Source organism: Lynx canadensis, chromosome A2 (assembly GCF_007474595.2).
Source record: "Lynx canadensis isolate LIC74 chromosome A2, mLynCan4.pri.v2, whole genome shotgun sequence".
NCBI classification, from domain to species: domain Eukaryota; kingdom Metazoa; phylum Chordata; class Mammalia; order Carnivora; family Felidae; genus Lynx; species Lynx canadensis.
This window is the reverse complement of record NC_044304.2, coordinates 4,817,976-4,831,752: the sequence shown is the minus strand read 5'-3', so window position 1 is coordinate 4,831,752 and position 13,777 is coordinate 4,817,976. Positions and strand designations below refer to the sequence as shown.

Genomic DNA, 13,777 nt, shown 5'->3' with positions numbered 1-13,777 from the left:
ATGCCTTCTCTTCCTAGTGTTTGAGCAAAGCAAGTAAATAATTTGGGTCATTTTTAAAGTTTTTTTAATGTTATTTATTTTTGAGAGAGAGAGGGAGACAGCATGAGCAGGGGAGGGGCAGAGACACAGAATCCGAAGCAGGCTCCGGGCTCCGAGCTGTCGGCACAGAGCCCGATGCGGGGCTCGAACCCACCAACCGCGAGATCATGACCTGAGCCAAAGTCGGACGCTCAACCGACTGAGCCACCCGGGCGCCCCCAGTTGGTTATCTTTAAATTCCTTTCGGGTTTCTAGGACTGCAACCAATGGCTCACAGCTTTACAAGCAGGACCTTATGTGATTGTTAATATAACTGTTGAGATCTGGGGCAGAGACCAGGCTTCCTCCTGCCCCACACAACGCCCACCCCGCTCAGACTCACCCAGGTCATTCCGCTTTTTGTCCTGAGGTCGGCGATGTGGCTTATCCTGGAGGGAGACAGCGAAACTGCAAGTGTGGCTCCCCAGGCCCAGCCTGGGGCCCCCTCAGCTCCTATGTGAGCACCCAGCAAAGGGCCATGCCCACTGCTGGGGTCTCCTGGGTCACCCTTCCTTATCCCCCATGATTTCTCATACAGAGAAAGGAGAATGGGGGTCTTACCTTCTTCATAGTTCCTGAAAAATCTATGGGGGGCGGGAAAGGAAATAGTCAGCATGGAAATCCCCCCCACAGGACCAAGCCCACCTGCCCCAGTCTCTCCCACTGGTACCTTGCCCATGTCGGCCACATGGAGGGACCCTTCCCAGACACTCCTTGTGTGCAGGTGCCCGGCACCGATGACAACGGTAACCCTGATAGAAAGTGCCTCTGGGATGCCAAGGGGAGATTAAGGGACGTCAGTGATGTTGACTGGACACAGCCGATCATTTTGCCAACAACGTGAAGGGTGCCCTTGGGTTCTCTTCAGGGCAAGAGAGAGATGCAGAAGCGGAAGCCCCAGGGAGAGCCTCCCACCTCCCAACCCAGGGGACAGACAGCCAGAGAAGCCCCTCTGAGGAGGACGAGCTGACCGCACCCAGGCCCCAGGCCCATCCCCCCAGACCCCTACCTCAGCAGCATCTGGCAAGCCTTGCACGACGTGGTCTCCTCAAAGGAGAACATTTGGAAGTCGTGCCCGTTGGCAGTAGCGTTCTCAGGGTAGATGTTGGAGCTGGAGAGGGGAGAGAATTCCCCATGACGGAACAGTATTCAGCCGCACAAGGGAATGAAGGACCAACACGTGCTGCCCTTTGGACGTATCGGGACAGCCATACATAAACCAGAAGCCATGTCTCCAGCCCTCCACTGATGGGCATTTGGGTGGAGACAGAGAGCAGACCGGTGGTTGCCAGGGGCTGGGAGCAGGGGAAATGGGGACTGAGTACTACATGGGTGCAGGGTTTCCTTTTGGGGGGATGAAAATGTTTTGGAACTTAGAGGTGGTGGTTACACAATATCGTGAGGCACTAAATGCCATTGAATCATACACTTTAAAATAGCGAAATTTTTGTTACGTGAGCTTCATCTCAAGAAGACGAAGAAAGGGAGCCTGGGGGGTTCAGTCAGGTTAGCATCCGACTCTTGATTTCGGCTCAGGTCACGATCTCACCGTTTGTGAGACTGAGCCCCTCTTCGGGCTCTGTGCTGACAGTGCAGAGCCTGCTTGGGATTCTCTCTCTCCTTCTCTCTATCTCTGCCCCTCCCTCACACACACACACACACACACACACACACACACACACTCTTGCTCTCTCTCTCAAAATAAATAAAACAAACATTAAGAAGAAAAAGAGGAAGGAGGAGGAGGAGAGGAAAGGGAAGGGGAAGGATAAACGGAAGGAGAAGAAGAAGGAAGAGAAGGAGGGAGAGGAGTGGGAGGAGGGGGAGAGGGAGGAGGAGAAGAAAAAGAAGAAAAAGGAGGAGGAAGAGGGGTTCAGGCTGGCGGCTGAAGCTCACACACAGAACACTGACATTCTGAGGATGCAGACAGCATGAAAAGCCTACGCTTTCCCATTTCGCAGATGGGGAAGCTGAGGTTCAGAGTGGCCCTACGGAACAGAGCACAACTGCCTCTCAGCCCCTGTCCACTGCAGAGTCCTCTGAGGACAGGGGGTGGGGGAGGAGGGGGGTCTCACATGGCCATCTCGAACTGCTCCAGCCACTTCTTCTTCAGTTCTCGTGTCTTAAAGAACAGCTCATAGCCCTGGGAACCTTGGTCCTCGATCAGGAGAAACATGTGAGTCCACTGCAGGGAACAGGGTTCAGAATGAAGACACCCGGATCTGCAGAGGATGGGACCCACACACCCTCTTCACCCCTACCCTGTGGGGAGGAAAGGGTCAGCCTCGTACAGCCTCTCAGCCCCCGGAGAACTGGGCGCGGGCACCCTTGTAAGGTTGCCTGGGAGAACCAAACATACGTGCACCAAATCTAAGAACCACGCGTGTCTTACACACACACACACAACCACACACAACACAACACACACAACCGGCATTCTAAAGCTCGAGTGCAGAGCCTCAGCTCTCCCAGCACTGGGGACCCCAGATCTGGCTTCGGAGCCCCACCTTCTGTTTCTCGCTCTCCGGAGGAATCATCTCGAACCTGGAAGCTTTGCAGATCCCACCACATTTGAGGGCGTAGGAGTCCCCTCGGCCTTGCAGATGAGCAGAGCTTTGTCGAGCAGGAAGGCGTACCTGAGAGCAACTAAGGTCAGGGGCCTCCGTCTGGCTCCCCTCGGCCAGCTCCTCCCACCAGCTCCACCTTCCTGGCCCCACCCGGCCGTCCGTCTAGGACTCCCGCCCTTCTCCTCCTCTGTGCGCAGCTTGGCAGGATTGGCCCACCCATCCTGACCTCGGCCATAAGGTCCTTCCGGGTCCCAGCACCTGGGGGTCTTGGCTCCACCCACACGTCCACGCTGGTCCCGCCCCGCCCCGCCCACCTAGGCCCCACCCCCTGGGTAACTGGAAATCCCTTCCCGCCTCTGCTCCGCTCTTTCCTGCATCTGTTGCTCCGCTACCGGTCCATCTTGGAGGCTCCTCTCCACTGAGGTGATCTTGAGCTCCCCATCGATCTTGGGCCGGCCATAGTGGGCCAGAGACTGTCCCTACGCAGCAGGAAGGGGGTTCTGGCAAGGGGCCCACCCGGGGGAGGCCAACACCCTCCCACCCCACCCCCGCGGCCACACCCCTGGCCCGTCCTGCCCTGCCCCCTCACCAGGTTCTCGATGGACAGCTGGAAGTTGGTGATCTGCCGTACACGTCTCGTTGTCCCGCTTGACCTCATTCACACACTGTGCCAGGTCCTGGGGGTGGGGCAGGGGTGAGCCTGGGCCCCCCACCCTGGCCAATCTCCCTCTCTGGTTGGGCGTAGGGGGTCAGCCCCCACCAGGGGCTGGCAGGAGGCGTAGAAAGGGCATCCCCGCATGTACTGTCCCCAAGCGAGACGCTAGGAATCACTCACTGGTCACATGGGCGTGTGGTCATTGATGAGAGGAGGGGTTGCCTGTGGGTGTGACCGTGTGCCCTGCCTTGAACGTGTACACGCTTGTGTGTGACCACTCACCCTCATGGCGTCAGGGCCTGCCTCAGTTCTCCTTCTCCATCACGTCCTGCGTGTGTTGACCAGCTCCTGCACAGCCCATGGAGACAGACGTCACCTGGGCCTGCCCTCTCCTCTTGGGGACCCTCCAGACAAGCCTGGCCTGCCAGCTTCCTCCTCCTCCCAGAGGGTGCCAGGCCGCAGCCCGGGAAGACAGCTCTGCCCACGCCTATGACACGGAGAGGGAGACAAACCAAGCCCTTGCCTGGGGCCCCACTTGTGCACCTGGAGAAGGAGGTGATACTTGAGCACCCGCTGCATGGGCACCATCAGCAGGTCCCGCAAGGTGAACCTCCGTTGTTTGCTCGCTGAGAACTTCCTGGGGGGTCAGAGAAAAGAGATGAGCACGATGAGGTGGAGACAGTGTGGATTTTTCTAGAACCTGAAGCATCATCGGGGAAATAGTGAAGAAGAATTTCCTGGAAGGCTGGCAAACACTGCCTGAGGCAGGATTCCAGTAGCTGAGTGGAGCTGGGGAGGGAGCGGGGGACAGGACTGCAGGGTCCCCACCGTGGAGACCGACGATGCCGGATGGACGGTGCATGCAGGTGGCCCGTCCTCATTACTGCCCTGAGATACACTGGTTCCGGGGCAGGGGAGGGGGGTGCGTCAGCCCAGGATCAGGGCTCGGTGTTGAGTTGGGCTCAGCCCAGACTTGGGGCACGGCCAAGGCTGGGACTCAGCGCAGGCTGGACTGGGGGTTGGCCTGGAGTCAGAGCTGAGTTCGGGGTCAGACTGAGTCCGAGTCGGGGGTTCAGCGGGGGCCAGGGCTCAGGGCTCCCGCCCACCTCTTCCTGCTCCCTTTCTCCCACTCAGCTGGTCAGTACCTCCCACCCAAAACCCTGGCTGGGCTGCAGTGGAAAGTAGCACCACCAGCTCTGTCTCTCCCCATGCCCCCTGGGGCCTGGGAAGGGGTAAGAGAGCCCCCCAGATGGCGCACGGGCCCCACCCTCCAGCTTCATTGCACATCCTCCCGGGCGGCGGCCCCATGTCCCGGTGCCTGTGCTGGCTGACTCCACCTGGCTGCAGTAGCGGCCGTAGACGAGGAACCTGAGGGAAGGACAGGTGGCCGGGTAATGGTGGCCCGCACCATGGTCAGGCGAATCTGGGTGTCAGTCCAGGCCCGCCTCTTCCCAGATGGTCTGAGCCTCGGTCTCCCCATCTGTAAAATGGGCATGACAATGGCACCTCCCGCATGGAGCCACTGAAGCATCGGGAGGGAGATGATGCATAAGACACGCTTAGCACTCGGTATATTGTCTCCTCAATGTTCACTCACCTAACAAGCACTTACGGAGCCACCTACTGTGTGCCAGGCCCTGTGCCAAGCTCTTTAGGCATCCGTTATTTCATCCTCACACCTGGGAGGGTACATTCTGTGCCACGCTGATTTACAGATGTGGCAGCAGATGCTCAGAGAGGTTCAGTGAGTCTACAGTGCCACACAGCCCGGCAGAGGCAGAGCTGGGTGACTGACCTACAAGTGGGCAGTCCTTCCCTTGCCCGTGAGCAGAGGAGGGAACAGCCTGCCTGTCCGGTAGCCTCTGAGGGCAAGGTGTTCCAAATGCCTGGCTGCGGGGCAGGACGGGGTGGTGACTTCCGAGGGTCTGGGCTGGCCGGCTGGCTTCACCTCTCCTTGTATTTGATGAACACCTGGTACAGGGTGGGCGCACCTGGGGTGCCCAGGACTTCCTTCATCTCCTTTAGGAAGAGAGTGTGCACACGAAGCAGGTCTACTAGGAGGAAGGAGTGGGGGCTGGGGTCAGGAGGCCCACCCTGCAGGTGCTCAACTCCCAGCCCCCCTCTCCAGGCACAGGTGAGCAGCAGGTCGTCCCCACTGGACAGAGGCCCGGGAGGGCTGGGGACCGGCCAGCTCACCTCGTGTTGATGAAGATAATCTCAATGTCTTGGGGTTTGAGGGAACCGTTGCAGGGGCTTCATGAAATGCTGCAGGAGCGGGGAGAGCAGGATGAAGGGGGCAGGACCCCTCCGTCGGCCCCAGCCCCAGGGAGCCGGGGACAGGAGACAGAGTCAGAGACCAACAGAAAGAGAGCTGAGAGACAGAGATGCAACAAACGGCCACCCAAAACACCTGTTTCACGGCTGTTCACGCAGCGTTATTCGCAACAGTCGAAAAGGAGGGGCCAACCCGAACGTACAGCGGTGGTGAACGGATAACAAGATGGGGTCCACCCACCCACCAGAATGTCGCTCAGCCACGAAGAGGAGCGACACTGGCACACGTGACGGACCCCGAACACACGATGCCGGTGAGAGAACGGACACAGAGTGGCCACGTCGGTGGGATGCCACGTGTGTGAAATGCCCAGAACACACACATCCACGGAGACAGAAAGTAGGTTAGCGGTTTCCAGGGTCTGCAGAAGGACGGGGGCGTGGGGGTGATGGCTAAAGGGTACGGGGTTTCTTGGGGAGATGACGAAAATGTTCTAAAATTAAACAAGTGGCGATGGTTGCACAACCTTGTGAATACACCAAAAACCACTGAAATTGTCCACGTAAAGGGGGTGAATTGTATGGTACGTTGAGCTCATCTCTATAAAGCTGTTGAAAAAGCAATGGCCAAAGGGAAGAAAATAGAAGGTCGGAGAGACAGTAATAGACACAGGTGGACAGAGGCGAGGACACAGGAAAAGATACAGACAGGGATAGAGGGACACCCAGGGAAAGAGCTGACGAGGAAGATGAAGGAGAGACCGATCAAGACAGGAGATGGCACTGAAAAGAGAAAACCAGCGGCAGAGAGAGAGAAGAAACAAGACAATGGGGACACAGAGGAGCCCCAGGCCCGCTGGGACACACGGGGCTCTATACGCACGGCCCAGAGGCCGCCGCTCGGGGCTCGGGCGGGGACGCGCACACTGTTGGATGGATCCCCAGCGTGTCCGTGTACTTCTCCTCCGTCTGCTGGATCTCCCGCAGGCAGCAACACCGCTTGTCAATACTCTGTCATCTTGGGCTGAGAGTGGGGAGCACAGGTCGGTGTTGGGGGGCCCGGGGCTCATGGGCCCCCCCCACCATGAGGCCTCCCAGACGCCAAGCTCCGCCCCACGCACCGGCATGGGCATCGGCTCCGCGGAGCGCATGAGGTCTTGTAGATCTCATCACCTCCGCCTCCTCGTTATCCACACAGTCATACAGGTCCATCATCCTCTCCACCGTGTCGCTGCGGGGTGTGGGGTCAGCCTAGGGCCACGGAGCCCCCAGGCCAGGGACCCCTCAGACTCCTCCCAGATCAACTCGTGTCCCCTCAGGCCCCCCAGGGCAGAGCTATTGTCCCCTCAGACCCCCCCCAGGACAGGGCCATGTCTCCTCAGGACCCCCCAGGGCAGGGCCATGTCCCCGCAGACCCCCCCCCCCCAGGGCAGGGCCAGGTCCCCTCCGACCCCCCCCAGGGCAGGGCCATGTTCCCTCAGACCCCCCCAGGGCAGGGCCATGTCCCCTCAGACCCCCCTGGGCAGGGCCATGTCCCCTCCGACCCCCCAGGGCAGGGCCATGTCCCTCCGACCCCCCAGGGCAGGGCCATGTCCCCTCCGACCCCCCAGGGCAGGGCAGGTCCCCTCAGACCCCCCCCCAGGGCAGGGCCATGTCCCCTCCGACCCCCCCAGGGCAGGGCCATGTCCCTCCGACCCCCCCAGGGCAGGGCCATGTCCCCTCCGACCCCCCAGGGCAGGGCAGGTCCCCTCCGACCCCCCCAGGGCAGGGCCAGGTCCCCTCAGACCCCCCCCCAGGGCAGGGCCATGTCCCCTCCGACCCCCAGGGCAGGGCCAGGTCCCCTCTGACCCCCCACCCAGGGCAGGGCCATGTCCCCTCCGACCCCCCAGGGCAGGGCCAGTCCCCTCCGACCCCCCCAGGGCAGGGCCAGTCCCCTCCGACCCCCCAGGACAGGGCCAGTCCCCTCAGACCCCCCCAGGGCAGGGCCATGTCCCCTCCGACCCCCCCAGGGCAGGTTGGTGGTCCCAGACACTCACTCGATCTGGTCAGACAGGCCACTGTAGATGTCTTCATCACCCACGGTTCCTCCTCAGTGGGGAAGGGCCTGAGGGAGCCAGGATGGGTGAGCCAGAGGCCTGGGGCCAGGGACGGGGACTTGCAGGAGGGGTAGGAGCCAGGTCAGCCCAAGGATGCCAGCTCAAATGGTTACTCACATGATCCCCTTATTCTGGGCAATCGGGGTCCAGGACAGAGCAGACAGGGTGTAGATGACCTGTGACAAGGGCCATGGGCCACTCAGTAAGCCCCTTGCCACCCACGTGCCAGGACACAGGCTCAGACTCCAACCCCCGAGGCTAGACGATCACGGTTAGACTCCATGCCCCTGGGAGCTAATTCAGGGTTTCTCCCCCTTCCCACTCCTCTGTGTGAGCAGGTCAGGGTTCCCTTAACTGAGCACCGCCACTCGATCCCCTAACTCTATGCAATCGTCACAACCACTCAGAAAGGATAGGATGATATATTCCTGTGTTACAAAGGAGCCCAAGCAACCCCTTTGCATCTGGTGTATGGCCTGGTCTGACTTCTCTGTCCTTCCCCCCAACAGCACTTAGACTTCCCAGTGTAAATGTTCATGGAAACGAACGGAAATCCAATCTTCCACCTCTCTGTGCCCAGCTCGCGGGAAGTTCAGCACCAGCTTACCTTCCCAAAATCCTGGACATCAAAGAGGTCAAAGGCCTCAAAGAGTTCACTCCGCTTGAGGCCAAACTTCTCACAGCAGGTAGACAAGAAGGTACGTATGTTCTTAAGGCACAGGAACTGTGAGGAGAAACAGAAATGGGGGTGGAGGGAACATAACAGGACAGGGGAGAAGCTGAACCCTAGGCAGTCTGACTTGGGAACTGGCACGGAAGGGGGAAAAGAAGGCACAGCCTCCCTCTCACACCCTCTTCTGATAAAGATAAGTGTACCTGAAGCTTGATCTACCCCTGAAATCTTTTTTTTTTTTTTTTTTTTTCAACGTTTATTTATTTTTGGGACAGAAAGAGGCAGAGCATGAACGGGGGAGGGGCAGAGAGAGAGGGAGACACAGAATCGGAAACAGGCTCCAGGCTCTGAGCCATCAGCCCAGAGCCCGCGCGGGGCTCGAACTCACGGACCGCAAGATCGTGACCTGGCTGAAGTCGGACGCTTAACCGACTGCGCCACCCAGGCGCCCCCCTGAAATCTTTTTTATTGAGGCAAAATTCACATAACATAAAGGTAACCATTAACTGATAACAAAATGTATTCCGTACCTACAATGGAATATTACACAGCCAGAAAAAGGAGGGAAATTTTGATTTATGCTACAACATGGATGAATTTGGAAAACACTATGCTCAGTGAAATAAGCCAGACACAGAAGGATAAGCCAGAACAATGATTATATGATTCCACTTACATGAGGTCCCTAGAGTAGGCAAATTAATAGAGACAAAAAGTAGACGGTGGGAGCCAAGGTTGGAGGAGGGAATGGGGAGTTAGTGTTTAATGGGGACAGAGTTTCTGTTGGGGAAGAGGAACAGTTTTGGGTACCGTGGTAATGCTTACACAGCACTGTGAATGGGTTTAATGCTACTGAATTGTACACTTACAAATGGTTAAAATGGTAAGTATTCTGTTATGTATATATTCTCCAGTTTATATAAATTTGTATTTATATTTATCAAATATATTTGTATCACTCTATTATGTATATAATATTGTGTATCTTTTACCATAATAAAAAACCTAACCATTAACCACTTTAATTTTTGAAGTTTATTTATTTTTTGGGGGGGGGGGGGAGGGGCAGAGAGAGAAGGGGAGAGAAAATCCCAAGCAGGCTCCACACTGTCAGCACAGAGCCCAAAGTGGGGCTCAAACTCACGAACCACGAGATCATGACCTGAGCCGAAGCTGGATGCCTAACCAACTGAGCCCCCGGGCGCCCCCCAACCATTAGCCATATTAAAATGTACACTTCGGTGACATTTAGCGTATTTGCAATGTCATGCAATGATCAATTCATCTAGTTCCAAGACACTTTTCTCAGCCCACAAAGAAACCCTGTACCCGTTAAGCGGTCACCTGTCATTCTCTCTTTCCTTTCCCTGGGAACCAGTGTCTGTTTCTGTCCCTACGTATTCACCTATGTCCATAACTGATAAGTGGATAAACAAAACGAGGCATATCCACACAACGGAATATTAAAAAGCCATACAAAGTAGCAGGGTACTGATACATGCTACAAAATGGATAACCCTCAAAACTGTGATGCCCAGTGAAAGTGGCCAGGCACAAAAGATCACATATCGTATGGCGCCATTTATAGGAAACATCTCTGAAGGTTGCAATTTCACGAGTCAACACGTTCCTTTCCTGTTTAAATCAGTCTGGGTTGGGTTGTAGTGACTTGTAACCAGAAGATATAAAATGTAGCAGTCAGACCTACAGGATGTCCCTCTGGGTTTGGGGAATTTGGTTCTATTGTTGCCTTATGTCAACTACCCAAATGCCCCAATGGGCTCTAAGGTCCCTAGATCCTACAGAATCTGAACCAAATTTCTTGACCACAGTTTTATCTCACTGCCTTGCAGGAGCACCTACCATGTGCCCAATCCCAGCTCTCTATATACATATATATTTAATATGTATATAGTATTGTATACATTACAGGCATACTATGTGATGATTTGATATGCGTATTCATAGTGAAATGATTGCTACAGTCCAGCAACTTAACATCGCATCTCCTCACACAGTCACCATGTGTGTGGCTCAGCACACCTGAAATCTACTCTCTTAGCATTTTTCCAGTGCTCGAGACAGGATTATTCAGGACGGCAGCTACATCATGCCCATACATTAGATCCCTAGACTGACTCATCCTACCTAACTGCGATTTTGGATGCTTGGACCACCGTCTCCCCATTTTCTCATCCCCCCCCCCCACCCAGTGCCTACTAAGCTTCTACTCTCTGCTTCTAGAGTTTGACTTTCTCTCTCTCTCTCTCTCTCCTCCTTTCACCCTCCCTCTTCCCCTCTCATATTTTTCTCTCTCTCTCTCGGAATTCTTGCAACAATCCTGCAAGTAATGTTATAGCCTCATTTTATAGAGAAGGACACTGAGGCACGGCCAGCCAGCCAGAAAGCAAACCCAGGCAGTGTGACGGCAAGCATTTTGCCAGAGCAACATAAATGCTGCACCCACAGTATACCCAACCCATTATCTCTGTAACATGAACTTTAAATAAACCTTAACTGAAATAAATGTATTTAAGAAGAGAACCTTACACCCTACTATCAAAAAACAAAAACAAAACAAAACAAACAAAAATAACCCTAGGATCATTTGCTATGAAAAGAAGCCAGTGTAAAATCAGTGTGATGTAAACAATGTTACTAAGTGCCAGCTGGATATTATGTTGCCTACCCAAGGCTTGTTCTCTCTGTTCAAAAGAGATTAGCAACAGTAAGAGATGCCTAAAAACAGCAATTCAACATCATTTGTGATAAAGAGAGAGAGAAAAGGGGAAAAAAATGACTCTTGGTCAAGTAGGAATGGAAAGGAATTTCTGTAACCTGATAAAGAGAGCATCTTCAAAAAATCTTGAACCAGGGCGCCTGGGTGGCTCAGTCGGTTGAGCGACGACTTTGGCTCAGGTCATGATCTTGCAGTCTGTGGGTTTGAGCCCGTGTCGGGCTCTGTGCTGACAGCTCAGAGCCTGGACCCTGCTTCCGATTCTCTCTCTCTCTCTCTCTCTCTCTCTGCCCCTCCCCGCTCATGCTCTGTCTCTCTCTGTCTCAAAAATAAATAAAAACATTAAAAAAATTTTTTTAATCTTAAACCTCTGTTTTAAATAAAAAGCAAAACATTGTATTTAATGGTGGAAATGTTGAAAAGATTCCCTGGCATTTGAAATAAAAACTAATCAGGGCTGTTCCCATTACATTTCTAGGCAACACTGCGTTGAAGATCTTAGCCTGCACTACAAGACAAAACTAAAGGAAAAAAGGAAGGAAGCCAGGGAGGGAGGAAGGGAAGGAAGGAAGGAAGGAAGGAAGGAAGGAAGGAAGGAAGGAAGGAAGGAAGGAAGGAGGAAGGGAAGGATGGAGGGAAGGAGGGAAGGAGGGAAGGAAGGAAGGAGGGAAGGAGGAAGGACAGAGGGAAAGAGGGAAGGAGGGAAGGAGGAAGGAAGGAAGGAAGGAAGGAAGGAGAGAGGGAGGAAGGAAGGGAAGGGAGGAAGGAGGGAAGGAAGGAAGGAGAGGAGAGAAAGGGCATTCTGCAGAAGGTGCCACCAATACAGAAAGCCCAAAAGAATACAGATAAATAACCAGAATCAATACAGTAACTTAACAATGCTAGTGAATACACAATCAACACACAAAGTTTACTGTGTGATGGTACATTAGCAAAAATTAATCATAAAATGTTATTTTTTTTAAGAAAACATTTACAAAATTCTAGAATAAGCAAAACTAATCTACGGTGATAGAAATCAGATCAGTGGTTGCTTCTGGGGTGGGGAGGGTGGCGGAGATTGACTCAGAAAGGCCACAAGGGATGGAAATGCTCAGTGTCCTGATAAGGGTGTGGGTTGCACAAGTGTATACATTTGCTAGAACTGATTGAATGGTAAATTTGAAGAACTGAGCATTTCACTGCGCGAAAACTGCACTTCGATTTTAAAAGGATACCATTTACCGTAGCCTAAAAATCGTAAAACAAACATACAAAAAAGCTAGTGATGAGTAACAAATCTAACAAAAAGAAGTGAAAAACTCTTTTATGAAGAAAATTAAAATTGTATTGAAAAATATGAAAGAAGATCTGTACAAGTAGAGTGAAATATATACTCTCTTGTCCAGAGAGACTCAACATTTAAAATTGTTCAGCCTTCTCAAAAATTGAGCCATAGACCCAATGCAGTGTCAGTTAAAATCTCCAACTGCTTTTTCATGGAACTTGGTGCAGGAATCCTAAAATGCATAGTCACAAATAGCCAAGACAAGTCAAGCCGAGGGGAGAAGTAAACTGCAACTACTCACATCAAGACTCAGCATACAGCTACAGTAATTAAGACAATGTAACAACAGTAGTCAGCCTCCAAGATGGCCCCCAAATGGCCCACAGATCCCAGGACTTGTGTCATTTTTGTAACTGCCTCTCTCACGATTAGCCCTGTGTGACTAACAAAGTATGCTGGAAGTAACAATACACGACTTTTCAAGGCTGGGTAACAAAAGGCATTACAGCTCCCACTTTGGCCTCTTGGATCACGGACCGGCCGCCATGTTGAGACCACTCAGTCAGCCCTATGGAGGGGTCCCAGGGGAGAGGAACTTGGAGGTTCCGTGTGGCTGAATCACCTAGGAAGCAGACCCTGCAGCCACAGTTGAGCCTTCAGATGACTGCAGCCTCATGAGAAACCCACACATGTGCCTCGGTGAAACAGCACTGCCTGTGTGAGGCAGTCCCTGCCTCCTGGAGCCCCCAGCCCTTCCGGGGAGGCACCCTGGATTGAGAATGTAGCCTCTTCCAAAGCTGGTATGAAGAGTTTGGCACGCATAGGTTTGTTCGATCCTCCCGACAATGTTGCTACTGAGGTCTAGGAGGCACGCTCTAACCCCATCTGTCCTTCCGGTTGTTCGAGCCCAAAATGTTGGGGTCACCTTGGCTCCTCTGTTTCTCTCTCATCCACTTCCAATCCATCAGCAAATCCTGTTGGTTCCGCCTTCCAAATACGGCCAGAATCCCGCCCCTTCTCTGCACCTGCCTGGCCCAAACCACCATTATCATTCACCTGCTTTATTGCAATGGCCTCCTTATTGTATCCTTGCTTCTGCCCTTGGACCCATATCATTTATTTTCAAATATTGTCACAATCTTCCCAAGACTCCCACCCTACCCAGATGCCAACCACAAGGCCCCACACGACCTGCCCCATCCCCTCCCCACCTTCCCCTCCTCCCTCCCTTCTCCTCACTCTCTCTGCTCCAGCCATACAGGCCTCCTTGCTGTCCCTCCAACGTGCCACGCACAGTAGTGCCCCAGGACCTTTGCACAGGCTGTTCCCTCTGATCAGAATGTCCATCTCCAGTTAACACAGTGCCTCCCTTCCTTGTCTCTTTCAGGCCTTTGATGAAATGTCACTTCTCAATGAGACCTTCCCAGTCA

At 53.8% G+C, this 13,777-nt stretch overlaps 1 protein-coding gene across 1 annotated transcript in view; it reads right to left on the bottom strand.

The window, feature by feature from the left end:
- Window positions 1-13,777, bottom strand: part of VAV1 (vav guanine nucleotide exchange factor 1) — a 47,720-nt gene that overhangs the window by 17,688 nt on the left and 16,255 nt on the right. Inside the window, 28 exon segments of the mRNA XM_030293838.2 lie at window positions 422-467; window positions 640-662; window positions 749-846; window positions 1,088-1,189; window positions 2,154-2,273; window positions 2,594-2,648; window positions 2,651-2,674; window positions 2,677-2,714; window positions 3,038-3,054; window positions 3,056-3,124; window positions 3,235-3,276; window positions 3,278-3,345; window positions 3,604-3,639; window positions 3,642-3,648; window positions 3,844-3,911; window positions 3,914-3,937; window positions 4,568-4,668; window positions 5,249-5,374; window positions 5,497-5,537; window positions 5,539-5,565; window positions 6,502-6,579; window positions 6,581-6,598; window positions 6,696-6,738; window positions 6,740-6,805; window positions 7,611-7,657; window positions 7,660-7,678; window positions 7,788-7,846; window positions 8,278-8,394. Coding sequence (XP_030149698.1) covers window positions 422-467; window positions 640-662; window positions 749-846; window positions 1,088-1,189; window positions 2,154-2,273; window positions 2,594-2,648; window positions 2,651-2,674; window positions 2,677-2,714; window positions 3,038-3,054; window positions 3,056-3,124; window positions 3,235-3,276; window positions 3,278-3,345; window positions 3,604-3,639; window positions 3,642-3,648; window positions 3,844-3,911; window positions 3,914-3,937; window positions 4,568-4,668; window positions 5,249-5,374; window positions 5,497-5,537; window positions 5,539-5,565; window positions 6,502-6,579; window positions 6,581-6,598; window positions 6,696-6,738; window positions 6,740-6,805; window positions 7,611-7,657; window positions 7,660-7,678; window positions 7,788-7,846; window positions 8,278-8,394 — 1,579 coding nt within the window.